Source organism: Urocitellus parryii, chromosome 3 (assembly GCF_045843805.1).
Source record: "Urocitellus parryii isolate mUroPar1 chromosome 3, mUroPar1.hap1, whole genome shotgun sequence".
NCBI classification, from domain to species: domain Eukaryota; kingdom Metazoa; phylum Chordata; class Mammalia; order Rodentia; family Sciuridae; genus Urocitellus; species Urocitellus parryii.
The window spans coordinates 181608537-181624377 of NC_135533.1; the positions used below are offsets into that span (position 1 = coordinate 181608537).

Below are 15841 nucleotides of genomic sequence, written 5' to 3' on the forward strand. Positions count from 1 at the left end.
ATGAAAATAGTGGTATATAAAGGTTTCATAAGATAAATTATGCACACATTTTAGGCTTTCTATGAAATGCTGTATTTGGTCATATTGTAAATATTAAAAATCAAATATGATGCCACTGAGCCACATACCAGTCCCTTTTATTTTTTATTTTGAGGCAGGGTCTTGATAAGTTACTTAGGGCTTCACTAAGTTGCTGAGCCTGGCTTTCAAGCTCAGGATCCTCCTGCATCAGCTTCCGGAGTCTCTGGGATTACAGGTGTGCACCACTGTGCCTGGGAAATATAATGTATTTTATACCAGTTTTTCCTACTAGTTTATTACATTGTCACCACTAATATATTGCAACATGTGACAGTTACACATTGATAATTGACAAGCCAAAGTTATTCTCATTTCTTTTTTATGGGTTCTTTTTAGTTGTACATGACAGTAGAATTCATTTTGATATAAATATACAAGCATAGGATATGCTAATTTCCAATTCTCCAATATATATTTTAGAGTTCAAGGGCAATGGAACCTATTGATATCCTTGAGTGACACGTAACAGTGCTCTCAGTTTTGCTTGGTGGTGATATACATAGGCTAGTTTTCAGGGATGTTATAGTAGTCCATTCTTGAGGAAGAAATTCAATGAAAGAATTTTCAGTTCTAGATACATGCATGGTTCTTGACTTGGTCATCTTATTGCACTGATTTCTTTAGGCTGCTTGGGTTGCTCTGCACTCTGCTCATTGCCCAATGCTTGGCACCAGGTAGGCTGGTTTTCCTCACCTAATTGTGCATCTGGCTAGGTTGTGTTCAGGTGACTAGATCTGTCTCTTGCCTTGGGTGTGTGTATGTTTGGGGTGGGGGAGGGTCTGTCTTCTACAGTGTGTGGGCAGAACAACTCTCCCCGCCACCACCGGGGCTCTTAAAGTCTATCCTTGTAAGTTTAGGAGCAGTAACAGCACTCCGTTGGTAGGAGGACCTGGGGAAATTTGGTGGGAGCTGGGTTTGCAAGCATGCAGTTCTTTATAAAAAATAACCACTTTTATGGGAGTTATACGGGGCAAAAATGATTGGGAAACCTAATGTTCCCTCAGGCAATTCCACTACTCCTGGTTGCACACTTTTCAGTGGGGCACGGAGGCAGCTTCTCACTTGTTCTGAGTGCTGCAGCTCTGTGTCCCTACTCCTGTCCCCAGTATTCCAGGGCAAATGGGTATGCAACTCCTAGTTAAAGGCTGGTGAGCACTACGGGTCAGCTTGAGCCAAAAAGGAGAAGGATCTTCCTGTATGGGGTCAGGCTTAAACTGGGAAGTTTTCCTATCTTGAATGCTTGTGGGCACCAGGAGTTTGAGTTACAGCGTCTACAGGGTCTGTCACTGCAGCTACTTTGCGAAGCCTCTGAGTCAATGGACTGGGTAAAAGGCCTCGCTGGGTACCCCACCCGTCGCTCCCTGCACCTTCTTTGGGGCAATCCCCCACCCCCCTAGCCGGTGTTTCCCTTTAACGCGCGTGCCCGTCAAGGTCCCGCGTCTCCTCCCCTCAAACCACCCGGTCAGCCTCGGTTTCCCCGACTTCTCCGTCCCTGACTTTCCTTTCTCGTGGGACGGCCCTAGCCCACGCCCACACCACCAGACCGGCGCGCGGGACTCAGCTGTCACTTTACTTTTTCCGCGCTGCCACCCCGCCCCCTCGCCTGGCCCGCGGGGCAGCCCGCCTGTGCGCGCTCCCGCCCCCGCCCCCTCGCGGCCGCGCGCCGGCGGAGGAGGGGCGAAGGGGGGGAGGGGGAGCGCGCGGCGCCGCACGGCCGACGTGGGGCTCGCGCTCTCGCGGTCTCTCCCGGGCGGGCGGGCGGGCGCGCGCACTCGAGGGCGCGCGCGCGGACGGGCGGGCGGCGGCGGCGGCTCCGGAGGTGGTGGATTCACTTTCCAGGACTCAGGGGCGGCCACAGCGGCAACTGTGGGCAGCAGCCTCGGGGGCCGGAGCTGGAACGGCCGGAGGTGGCTGCGGTGGCGCTGAGGGTGAGTCCGGGCGAGCACGAGCGCGGCGGGGACAGGCGTGGCCGGGCGGTCGGGTGCGTGGTGCGTGGGTCCGGCTCTCGGTGACTAGACGGTCTGTGAGGGACATCCCGTCCCCGGGCCTCCCCAGTCCTCCGCCCCCCTCGCACCTGGGCAGCCCTCCGTCCTCTGGCTTCGTCTCGAGTCCGCGACCTGCGCGGACACCCTTTCCTCAGGTATTCTCCCGGGCCGCACCGGTGCCCCCGCCTCGGGCGTCCTCTCTCTCGCGGACGTCCTCCCCACTTTCCCAACCTCCTCTCCACGCCGCAGGTCTCTGCTCACACGGCTCGCGCCCTAGTTCTCGCCTTCCCCGCTCCCCCGCGTGCCCCGTTCCCTGCGCCCCCTCCCGAGAGCCTTCTGCCCCCGTTTCTCGCCTTTTCTACCCCTCCCCCTCTTTCCCATCCTCCCCCCCCCTTCTGCCTCGTCCCTCCCTGTCCTTCTTCTACCCCCTTCCGTTCTCAGTTCCCCAAGCTTCTTCACCCTCCTAGCCCCTTCCCTCTCCCAGCCGCATCCTGGAACTAAGTCTTTGCAAAAGTACAGGATAAATGTCACGGTGCAAAGTGCCCGGGTTGATCCTTTGCGATTTTCCCTAATTGCATAATTGCTGCACATGGTGTCTCTCCGGGCGAGTGCAGGGTCTGCTTCCACTGTCGCTGCACCCGGTAGCCCGCCCACAGAAGACCTTGTGGGGTGTATTTATGTGTGCCCTGGCGTGGGGTGTGTGTTGTATTGGTCTTTTGTGATGCCTGGTGCTTGTCACAGTTTGGATCTGAAACCCATTTTTCTCTGGATTCTTCTCTGCAGCCCCCACTGGCCTGATTTGAAACTGGATTCCCTCTGTTCTCCACCCCCCCCCCCTTCCCTCTCTTCTCTCATAAGGTTTTGATCCTTTTGCCCTTTACCATTTCTAATGAAGATAAAGCGTGGCTTCTTGTGCACCCCCCACCCTCCACCCCACGACCAACCAGAAATGTCCAATCCATCTTCCCTAAAGGAAATTAAGGCCGGTTTAGAAAGACATCATCCTGTGCTTGGTAGCTGCTAGACCCATTTACATGTTTTCAAGATTCATCTTTTTGTATTGTATATTCCCTTAGCGTCAACTCAAATATTTTTATTTAAAAGTACAAAAGGAAGTACTGGGACTTATCCTTATATTATCTTGTGGTTCCGAAAGATTTTAAGCTCTTCTTAGTTTTAAATTCCTGATTTTTTGAAAAGTATGTTTCTGAATATGTGATCATTGAGTCTGGACCTGCGGAATCTAAATATTTGTCTTTCCTGAGATAGTTTGAATGCTACTTGGTTCTTTGGAGTTTCATATGTGGGCTGATGATGACAACTGAGTGTTTTCATAAAATGTCATGCCCTTTTCTTTCTCCCCTAGGACACAGTATATACTTCACCCCCAAATCTGGTGGTCTATTATTATTTCCTGAATAAATATATCTTTTTTTTTTTTTTTCCTGTGCTAGGGATTGAACCCAGGCTTTGCACATGATAGGCAATAGGCAAACACTCTACCAGTGAGCTATAAGCCCAGCCGACCCCCCACCTTATCTTTACAGTTAGGTTAAAAGCTGAATATTGATAAATATTGTGCATAAATGTAAATTATTTTACATTGTATAGAAGTTTAAAAAGATGAGTAGGAAGACTGGAAGGCACAGATGATAGTATGAAACGTTTTCCTGTTATAAAAGCTCCAATGAACCCTTGGTTTTGCCATTTTATCCTGTGATATGATCATAAGGCTTATTTATATAGTAATGTGGACTTAAGGAATGAATATTGTTGCTTTTATGTTATCAGTAATTATTATAGCCAAATCATTTCATTTTTATGAAACATGAATTTCATTTATTCTATGTTGCTAATGTAATTACAGCATAGAGTACCAGGCTAATACAAGCCTGGGTGATTTGTGTTGGAAGAAAGAATAATATTTAAATCTTTTTTTTTTTTTTTTTTATTGGTCGTTCATAACATTACATAGTTCTTAATACATCGTATTACATGGTTTGATTCAAGTGGATTATGAACTCCCGCTTTTACCCCGTATACAGATTGCTGTATCACATCAGTTACCCTTCCATTGATTGACATTGCCTTTCTAGTGTCTGATGTATTCTGCTGTCTGTCCTATTGTCTACTATCCCCCCTCCCCTCCCCTCCCCTTTTCTCTCTCTACCCCTTCTACTGTAAATCATTTCTTCCATTAAATCTTAAATATTATACTGTTTTAGGAAGATCTATCTTATTATTTTATGTTTAGAAACCAAGTTTTATGTTGAGTATGAAATAAAAGTATTTATTTGTGGCTTTGAAACTATCACTGGAGAATATATCTGTGTTTATAACCCAGGAATTTATCTTCTCTATAGATTAGATGATTGGATCAACTTAGCTATTTAGGAATTAATTTTTTTTAACTTTTTTGTTTTTAATTGTTGATGGAGTTTTATTTGACTAATTTTACCATTTCTATGTGGTGCTGAGAATCCAACACAGTGCCTCACACATGTTAGGCACGTGCTCTACTACTGAGCCACAACTCCAGTCCCTAGGAATTAATTTCAAAATGTTAATTTAGAAGATAATATTTGATAAGTTTTAATTCAGGAATTTTTATTCGTTTTTGTGTTAGAGAAATAAGACACCAACTTAATACTTAAAACTAATTAAAATGATTCATAGCCTGGTATGGTGGCACATGTTTGTAATCCCAGCTCCTCCAGAGGTTGAGGCAGGATGGTCAAAAATTTGAGGCCAACTTTGACAATTTAGTGAAACATTGTATTGAAATAAAATAGGAGGAAAGGGCTGGTGATGTTGCTTAGTGGAAGAATGTTTGCCTAGTTAGTGTAAGGCCCTGGATTCAATCCCTAGTACTGGGGCAGGAAAAAAAAAAAAAAAGATTTATAGACTACTTTTGCTTCAAAAAGATTAATTATGCCTGATTACTACAATCATTTTTCCCTTGCTTTTTCTATAATCAGGCATTTAAAAAAAAAACAAAAACAAAAACAAAAAAAACAAAACCCAGCAGAAATTCCCCTTCTTTTTTTTTTTTTTTTTTTTGGTGCTGGGGATTGAACCCAGGGCCATGTGCATGCAAGGCAAGCACTCTACCATCTGAGCTATATCCTCTTCCCCCCCTTATTCTGTTTGTTTGTTTTTGGATTTGTTTTTGGTGCTAGGGATTAAACCCAGGGGCAGTCAATTACTGAGTCACATTCCCAGCCCTTTTTAGTTTTTATTTTGAGAAAGGGTTTCACTAATTTACCTAGGCTGGCCTTGAACTTCTGATCCTCCTGCTTCAGCCTCCTCCTGCTGAGCCTTAGTCTCTGGGATTATAGGTGTGTGCCACCATGCCAGGTTCCTCTGATAGTTTGATAGTTTAAGATATGAAAACTTTATTTCTAAAAGTTTTTATAGTGTTTTTCAGTGACTTCAGATGAATTTATCATTTGTTATGTTAAGAATTGTATGAAATAGCCAGATGCAGTGGTGCATGCCTGCAATCCCAGCAGCTCTGAAGTCTGAGGCAGGCGGATCACAAATTCAAAGCCAGCCTTAAACAATTTAATGAGACCCTATTTCCAAATAAAAAAATACAAAGGACTGGGGATGTGGTTCAGTGGGAAGTGCCCCTGAGTTCAATCCCTAGTACCAAAAAACAAAGAAAAAAAGGTATGTATGAGATAAAAAATGGAAGTACTTTTTAAAAATTGTGCAACTTTAGAAATCATGCCTCTGTTTGAGCATGCTTAATAAGAGTGGGCTTTTGTGTGTGTGTGCTGGGGAAGGAACCCAGTTCCATGTGCATGTTAGGCCAGTGCTTTATCACTGAGCTACATCCCCAACCCTTTAACTTAATAACTCCCTGGAGAGCCTAGTTTTTACTTAATTTTTTTTCTGATTTTTTGGAGTAATTTCTGAAATTTTGATTTCAGATTATGGGCATTACATCATTGAGTAATTTTGATGTAATTATATAATCATGACATTATTAAATAGTATGTAAATGCACATAAGAATATTGAGAAGAATGTGTAGCTTTATAACATATGGCATCTAGGCATAGTTTATTAAATTGTAGTTTTTTTAAACTAAAGCTTCAGCTTCAGCATAAGAGAACTTTTGGATTTTCATGTATTTGTCATATAATGGATTACCTCTGGTTTAAAATGTATGAAATGATTTCTCATGTCACATTTCTTAAAATACTGTTGGCAGCATTTTTTCTAGATCTGAACACCATTCTGTGAGAATTGTTCTCTTTCTCACTCCCATGCGCATCTGCTTTAACATGCTATTGTGTACATACTTATAAGGTTTTGAGCTTTTGGTGTGTGTGTGTGTGTGTGTGTGTGTGTGTGTGTGTGTGTGTGTAAGAGAGAGAAATACATACACCCATATATCTCCCTACCCCCTCACTGAGGATTGAGTCCAGGGCCTCAAGCATGATAGGCAAGTGTTCAACCACTGAGTTACATCCTCATCCCTAAACTTTTGATATATTTTAACTGAGAGAAATAAACTGAAAAAAACAAAGAACCAATCTTAAGTCTAAAAATGATAATTTAAAGTGAAATAAAAATGAAAAGAAGGGCAAGAAATATATTTGGACTTTTAGAGCTAGACATGAAACATACTGATATAAAATTTCAGTATTCTATTAAGTGACTTTAGTGCTCATAAAAGATGTCATAGCTGTGGAGACTGATGCTCTCCATTTACAGAACAAGTAGAAAAGTAGATTTCCTGTCAGTGTGTTTCAGAGCTGTTTGGGCAGACCTTTTTTTGTTTGACACAGGGGAAGGGAGCTGTAAGGGTTGAAGGTGGTACGGTGGTGGTGGTGATTGTGTGTGTGTGGTGTGTGTGGTGTCTCTGTAAAGGCATTTGATATTTTCTGTTGACTTTTAACCTCTCTTTGCTTTCTGGTTTTTCCAGTCTTTTGCAGTCCTTTTTAGTTTGTCTTACTATAAAAATTACAATCCATGAAAGGTCTCTATTATAAAATCTCCTTGGTTTTGAGCAAGCTGCAAGTTAAATATTTGATGATGGATGTTCATCAGTGTCAACTAGCTGTCCATTTGGATTAGGTATAATAATAAACTGTGCTTTATTTGAGGTTATCTTTTTTTTACCCACTCTTATTCTTGATCATGTCAGGAACGGTTTTATTTCAAGTCTTAATTTGATTAAGAGTAATCGGAAGTATCTTTTTCAAAAGGAATTTGTTGACTATATTTTTGAGGGAATGTTTTGTGAAAAAACAAAAAATTCTTCAGTGTCTCAATACAATTCTTAGCCCTTATGAAACAGTTGACTAGTATTTGGCTGGATGAGTGTTGATACCATCATATGGTTCAGTATTTATTTAGAATCATGCAAGCCTCTGTGTTCTATTAACACAGAGATTACTTAACAATTTACTAGTTTAGAGAATTTTTACTTTAGCTCAACCCTGAGGATGTAGTGATTTGATACGGATGTGGAAGTGTCCTCCCCATTTCTCTGTTCCTGTGGCTATTTATACTAATTGCTGTTATGGCACTTAGCAAGTTGGTTTACTTACTAGTTCATATTTCTTACAAGTGGGTACAAAGGTTTAGCACAGTGCCTGGAAGAGATTAGGCCCTCAACCCTTCCCCTCTTCTTTTTCCTTTTAACATCTCAATTGATAAGTGATTCACATACTGTCAGATACACCCCACCATTTTTAAAAATTTTTTTTTTTGTGTGCTGGGAATTGGAACCCTGGGCCTTTTGCATGCTAAACATGCTCTCTACTGTGTTACACCTCCAGCTCCAAATTCACCCTTTTAAAATATATAACTGTTTCGTTTTTAGAATATTTATAGAGTTGTGCACTATCACCATTAAGAACATTTTTATCATCCCCAAAGGAAACTTCATAGCCATTATCAGTGGTTCTCCTTTCTTTTCTCATTCCTAGTCTCTTTGTATGTCTCTATGGATTTACCTATTCTGGACATTTCATATAAATGGAATTGTACAGTTTGTGGTCCTTTGTGACTAGCTTCTTTCACTTGGTATAGTGATTCAGGGTTCATCTTTGTAGCATATAGATGCTATACTTAATTCCTTTTTATGGCTAAGTATTATTCTGTTAGGTAGACATACCACTTTTTGACTATCCATTCGTAATTAGTGTACATTTGAATTACTTCTTCTTGGTGTCTATTGTGAGTAGTATTGCTATGAATATTTTTGTGTAAATTTTGCATGAATGGATGAAGGAAAAGTTTTGGCAACTCCCAGAGCTGTTTTGTAAACCATTTCTATTTTATACAACTACTGAGTTTTACTTGTTCTGTTTTTAGACTCACTTTCTCTCCATTCTGGAGGTACCCACAGCTGATTAAATGATTTTTGATTTTTGAATCTAGAATCTAAAATGTCCACGGAGGCACAGAGAGTTGATGACAGTCCAAGTACTAGTGGAGGAAGTTCTGATGGAGACCAACGTGAAAGTGTTCAGCAAGAACCAGAAAGAGAGCAAGTTCAGCCCAAGAAAAAGGAGGGAAAAATATCCAGCAAAACAGCTGCTAAATTGTCAACTAGTGCTAAAAGGTACCTGATTTTTTTTTTTAACTGTTTAATTTTTGGTATCAATTTATAAAGTCTGTTTTTGAAAAATGCATTTCATTCCCCCACCCCGGGTTGTGTGCCATGAAACTCATGGATTTTCTTTTGCATTCAAGATTATATTTTTTATATGGTTTCAGTTGTGGACAAATTTTTAAAGTTTGTTAAACAGCAAACAGCATGACATTTATAAAATACATATTCATAGTGTGTTTATGTGTACTTTATCTTATTAGGTCATGTGTGTAAAATATGATTGTTTGATTTATAACCAAAAAATACTTTTTTTTTTTTTTTAAATTTTCCTGTTCAGTAATACAGAATAAAGATTGAGAATCTATTGAGCTGGGTACGGTGGTGCTCACCTTAATCCCAGCAGTTCAGGAAGCTGAAATAGGAGGATCTCAAGTTCAAGGCCAGCCTCAGCAATTTAGCCAGGCCCTAAACAATTTAGTGAGACCTTATCTCAAAATAAAAAGTAAAATAAAGTCTGGGAATGTGTTTTCTACTATACTTTGTTGGTAAAATCAGAAATGTGTGAATTGAACAACAAATTCTTGGTTTCATTACATTAGTCAGTGAGTCAGTCTTGATACGGATTTTCTTTTCCCCTAGAGAATAGATTTGGAAAGTAAAGTATTTGAATGATCTCTATTGTCACTTTAATCTTTTATGATTGGCATGTTGTTGGACTTAGGGGAATCTGCTTTGATACTATTAGAATATAGAGCCTCTTGGAAACAATTTGAAAGTTAAATTTAGTAGAGTCTTGTAATTTTGTGTTTTTACTTTGTTTTAATACCTTTTTCATAGCATATAGGGAGTGTGAATAAAAGTAGTATATAGATGTTAATTTAGCTTTCCATAACATGTAACTTTTAGGTCTATTAATGTCTGAATATTGAATAATAGTTTTATTTGATATTGTATAATGGAGATTAGGGAAAACTCCTTTTCCAAAGATCAAAGACCTTGTTTCCTTTGGTTTAGTCAATCTACAGGGTTGGGAAGAACCTTTTCAGGTCCCTCTTGTGAGAGATGGAGTGATCGTGAGCAGTCAGCAAATCTATTCCAAAGGACTAAAGTAATTCAGTTTCTTCTTCCCAGGGCTGTGTTGCTGATCCCTGACCTGTTGGAGGAATTATGTGAAAGTCAGATAGCCCTGAACATTAAGCCTTTAAACCTCCATACTGGAACATGATAGGGTGGGAAAGGGTTCAGTTTGTTTTTACTATCACAACACAAGTCCAGGGGAATTCAGCTGTCTGATTCTTTTACTGCTTGGTCACAATGCAAAATAATCTACTATTAGGAAATGAGGGGTCGGAGGCTAGAGTGGATAAGAAAGGTGAGCAATGGAGAAAAATATGACTTGGGTGAAAGAAAGGAGGATATTCAAATAGAGATTGTACAGCTTCATGTAGTTGAGGACACCATATGCAGTCCTCAGCTTCTGATGCGGGTTTTCACAAGTCTCTTCAGTTTTTCAGAAAAGGGGAAGAGTGAGCAGGCCAGGTTTGTGGGGAGTAAAGTCTTGATGGGCCTGTGCTTTGCTCTCCTGTGACTGCTTATTAACAAAGATCTCTCTTTTCTCTAACTGGAAGCATTACTACAAATACCTTAGTCATTTTTTGGGGGGTGATGTATCAAAGACCAAATTCTGCTTACAAATGAGGGTGTATTGTTTAATGTGTGAATGCACTTTTTAAATACATGGGTCATCTTTTATTTCATTTTAGTATATTCAAAATGCAGGTTATATATTCAAACCCAGTGATAGATTTCATGAGGTAAATATGTATAGAGAAGATATTTTCTTCTTTAAATAGGGGATTAAAAACCTATTTTAGAGATAGTGTGTATAAAGAGTCCAGAATAGTACTCAATTGGTACTCAGTAGCAAACAGTGTATTACATTTGTGAAAGTAAGAAGTATCTTACAAGTTGCTTCTTGGCTGAAAAAATCCCTCCACTGACAGATTCATTCTTGTGAACCTGTGATTTTCAAGTTCTGGTTCATGATTTTCCTCTGTAAGGTCTTCAGGTAGCTTATATGTGTCAGTATATGAAGTGACTTAGTCTCTAATTCATTTTAAATATAAAAAGGCTGCTTTACTGCAAAACTTTTTAGTTAAAAAAAGCTTAATTATCTTCATTATCTTCCCCCTTGTCAACCTTATTCTAATTCAGTTAATAGTAAAGATCTGAGAACTTAGAAAAAACTTGAGAATCATGAGGACAAGGGACCCACATCTTTTAAATTCACCATTATATCCATAGTACCTAGCATAATAGATTACAGTATTTTTTTTTTTTTTTTTTAGAGAGAGTGAGAGAGGGGAGAGAGAGAGAAAGAGAGAATTTTTAATATTTATTTATTTTTTTTAGTTCTCGGCGGACACAACATTTTTGTTGGTATGTGGTGCTGAGGATCGAACCCGGGCCGCACGCATGCCAGGCGAGCGCGCTACCGCTGAGCCACATCTCCAGCCCTAGATTACAGTATTTATTGCTGGTTGCCTTAGAACCCTGAGCTTACTAGAGGGATTAGATTTTCCATGGATATTAGGATTTCAGTTAGGATTCAAAGTTGGAGGTATTTCAAAATAAAATTTTAATTTATACTTTTTTATTTTTAAAATTTATCTATTTTTGGTACTGGGGAAGGAACCCAGGGGCACTTTACCACTGAGCTGCATCCCCCGTCATATACTTTTTTAAATTGATAATTGATTTTTATTCAAATGAGAATTTTTTCCTAAATAGTGTTCTGTGAGGTAATCAGTAGCAGCAAAGAGCTTGAACTCAAAAGACAGGAACTGGGTTTGAACATAGGTCCTGACACTTGCCTCTATCATCTTGGATATATAATTTAATGTCTCTAAGCCTTATTCTTCTCTTTAGTAAAATGAAGATAATAATGGTGCTCTCTTCATAGAACTGTTGTGAGAACTAAATGTGTTAAAGTATTCATTTAGCACATAATAATCAATTATAGACTTTTAATGCTAGTTAAATTCTACAGTGACCTTTTTCAAATCCATTTTGTACTAACCTTGGCAAATTGAGATATATCCTCAGAAACAATTCTATTGTTAAATTAGAAATACTCAGATGCTGTAATTAAATACATTTTATTGTAACTCAGAAAAAGTGATTTACACACCGGGGCTCAAGTACTGAATGAAATATGCTATAATTATAGAGCCAATAATTGCTATAATAAATTTGTTGTAATTGTAGAATTAATGATTTGTTGTAGAAACATGTTTTCTTAAAAAAATTTTATTTTTTGAGATATTACAGAATAGTACTATACACATTTTGAACATTTAAACAATGGTGTAAATTAATTTGTCTTATTTAGAGTTAGAAGGAAAGATTATAGTTACATCTTTGATTCATTTTTGCCCTCCTTTGGCAAGAAATTTTTTCTTAAGAGGTTGGTGTGCTCTTACATAGCCTGTTCTCTTTATGTAGCTCAGTGGTACAGTGCCCCTGGGTTCCATCCCCAATACCAAAAATAGATAAATTTTAAATAAATTTTAAATAAATATTACTCTTGTTATATTTGCAAGTATGTAGTTGGATGATGTCTGCAGTGACAGATTTAGATGATTTGATCACATTGACTAGTCAGTCCAATTAAACATTTATTTTGAGATCATTATTGAATTGCTGCTTTTTCATGTGTTGTCATATCTGTAAATGTAAATTTTAAATCAGATTTATCTCAAACTAACTTTATTCAGAGTAGACATGATGTTATTGGGCTCTCCATATGGTAATGTTCTAGAAATAGTGTTTGATTTTTGAACTCTAAAGTTTTGTTAGGTTGAAAGGTTGATTCCAATGTGTTCCAGTGTGAACTTTCAGTGTATAAGCTCATCAAGTTTTATTCCACATGAGCATGAGGTAGGACTGTTCTTAGATTACCTTTTGTGTAATTATTATATTTTCTTCATTCTAAATGTATATATATATATATATATATATATATTTTTTTTTTTTTTTTTTTAATATTTATTTTTTAGTTTGTGGCAGGCACAACATCTTTGTTTGTATGTGGTGCTGAGGATGGAACCCAGGCCGCACGCATGCCAGGCGAGCACGCTACCGCTTGAGCCACATCCCCAGCCCTCTAAATGTATATTGAAACTTTTTAATGAGTTTAAAATCAGGGTACATCTTATAGTTGATATACACAATTATTTAATTGATGGAATGTCTTTTAGAATGACAGGTACATAGTGTATTTCACCATTCAGAATTAAACTCCAGCATTGTATGCAATGGTAGTGTTTTCTAGAGACTTCTTTGATATTACAGTATTTTAGTTAGTTGTATGTATGATGCAATAAACTGATTTTAGAAGGAAGTTGATTTAGTTAAAATGTGAATTCTTAGGTGACTGATGAATATAATCCATAAGAAAATACAGAAAGTCATTTAGGTGTTGTGAAGTTTTGTTTTTTTTTTGGGGGGGGGGTAGGGAACAGGGATTGAACTCAAGGGCACTTGACCATTAAGCCACATCCCCAGCCCTATTTTGAATTTATTTAAAGACAGGTTTCTTAGCACCTCACCATTGCTGAGGCTGTCTTTGAACTCACCATCCTCCTGTCTCAGCATCTCGAGCCACTGAGGATTACAGGGGTGTGCCACCACACCTGGCAAGTTTTGCTTTTTATATTAGAGCATTATAATTATACATAGTAGTTGGGTTTATTTTGACAAAAATGCATGGTTGGAATTTGATTTCAATCCCTCTTCTGCCCACTGCCCCTCACCTCCTTCCTTCATTCTACTTTTAATTAATTTATTTTTTGATTGGTACTTTTGACATAGACACAAAAAGTGAAATTTCCTGTGGTATATTCATATATGCATAAAGCATGATTTTGTTGTGAAGGGTGTTTTCTTTTTTGTTACTGAAGTTTGAACCCATAGACACTTTCCCACTGAGCCACTTCCCTCGCCCTTTTTATTTTGAGACATGGTCTCACTAAGTGGCTTAGTTCTTTGCTGAGTTTCAGAGGTTGGCTTTGAACATGTGATCCTCCTGTCTCAGCCTCCTGAGTTGCTGGGATTAAATGCACATATGTGCCACTGCACCTGGCCTGTGAAGGATTTTTCTTTTTTTCTTTTTTTTTTTTTTTTTTTTTAGAAGAGGAAAAACTTATGTGATCCTCACGGTTTCAGAAGTCTCATTCCATAGATGGCCTACTTCATTGCTCTGGGCCCAAGGTGAGGCAGAACTTTATGGTGGAAGAGTGTGTTGGAGGAAAGTGTCTCAGGACATGGCAACCAGGAAGCAGAAAGAGAGAGCTCCCCTCACCATGAACAAAATATAGTAAACCCTAATGGCATGTTCCCAGTGACCCACCTCCTCCAGCCAAACCCTACTAATTATAGTAACCACCGAGTTAATCCTTATGAGAGGATTAATGTATTGATTAGGTTAATAAGACTGATAATAATCATTTCACATCCTAACTTTCTTGAATTATCTCACACATGAGCTTTTGGGGGACAACTCATCTAAACCATAACATTCTGCTCCTGGCTCCCCAAACTCATGCCCATCTCACAATGCAAAATACATTTAGCCCACTTCCAAGAGTCCCCATAGTCTTAACAGTTCTAGGATTTCCCAAAAGCCCAAGTTCAAAGTCTTCTCTGAGATTCAAGACAATGTGAGCCCCTGGAAAAATCAAGTTGCATATATCCAACATATAAAGGCACAGAGTAAACTTTGGAGTCTCTACAGGAGATATAGAAGGGGTGGGACAAAAGCAAGACTGAAATCAAGCTGGGCAAACAAGTTCTATAGCTCCATGTCCTACATCTGGGCCACATGGTATCTTGCTATTCTTTCCAAAGGGCTTGTGTGGCTCCACCCCTATGACTTTGTTGGTTGTAGCCCATAGGGCCTCTCTTGGCTTGTTTGTGCTCATTTTCTACAGCTTTCCTGAGAAGACATTCCACAGTACTGGCATTTCTTAATCTTGGGAATCTCCAGTGCTGCTTTGGCTTTCTTGTTCACATCTCCACACATTGCCCTCTCCAGGGCCAAAGGACTCTGACTCTGCTGCACTTTGCCTGGCCTTCCAGGCCTTCCTTTGAAATTTCAATGGAAGCCTCCATGACCCCCTAACTTCAGCATCCTGCACTCCTGCGGAACCAGCACCACGTGGTTGATGCCAGTGTCTGCCACCATCGTCTGTCACCATTTTTAGCAGTTGCCAAGCCTCCAGATACCACAGCTGCCACAGCCTCTGTGTGCTTAGATGGTTGAGTACAGTGCAACAATTTCCTTGGCCCTCCTGTGCAAGGAGTGTGCCACACTGGTCTCTTCTCAAGACAGTTTTTACTTTTCCACCATTGAGTCTGAGATAAATGTGGTCTTACTACTTGTGGAGATGCCCTTGAGTCATCTTTTCTATTGTCTATGGGTAAAGGTTTTAGCATTTCTTTAGTGGCTATAAATGTCTTTAACAAATACACCTTCCTTAGCCCCAGTTGTACTCAGTTCTGGCCAAATTTTTAAATTTTTCAAATCTTTCTGCTTTGATTTCTGCTCTTGATTATTGTAATAAACTTGACTGAAACCTACCATTTATATTCATGCTGCTGTCTGAATGCTATGCTGCCTATATTAAGAAGTCCATTACCTTTATATTCAGCCTCATAGAAAGTCTTAGGACATGGGTAAAATGTAGACAACTTTTTAGCCAAAACATAACAAGAATGGATGGGGTCTAGTCCAATTTCGAATAAAATCCTCCTTTTCCCCTAAGACCTCATTAGCTCAGTCTTTACTGTCCCTGGTCTTGTTGACATTCTGGTCTTTTCAGCTTTAACCAGAACACCCACAAAGTTCTAAAGCTTTTCTAGCTTGAATCTCTAAACTTTCAAAATTCTTCCCATAGATTTTAGAAAGCTCAAAAAGCTTCTCAACTGAATGGTCAGGGTATTCACAGCAGTGACCCTACTTCTTTGGTACCAATTTTTGTTTTAGTCAGCTTTTTTGCTATTTAAAAAAATCTGACAAGAACAATTTTAGAGGAGGGAAAGTTTATTTGGGTCTCACAGTTTCAGAGGTCTCAATCCATAAATGACCAGCTCTATTGCTGTGGCCCTGAGATGAGGCAGAACATATGATGGAAGACTGTGGT

The 15841-nt window shown here is 39.4% G+C and overlaps 1 protein-coding gene across 2 annotated transcripts in view; it reads left to right on the forward strand.

The window, feature by feature from the left end:
• Positions 1–1870: 1870 nt before the first annotated feature.
• LOC113194873 (ubiquitin-conjugating enzyme E2 E2) overlaps positions 1871–15841 on the forward strand; it is a 289096-nt gene continuing 275125 nt past the window's right edge. For both annotated transcript variants that reach the window (XM_026406152.2, XM_026406159.2), the window contains exons 1-2: positions 1871–2009; positions 8465–8648. In XM_026406152.2, coding sequence (XP_026261937.1) covers positions 8473–8648 — 176 coding nt within the window. In that variant the 5' untranslated portion in view covers positions 1871–2009; positions 8465–8472. The remainder of the gene's footprint in view (positions 2010–8464; positions 8649–15841) is intronic.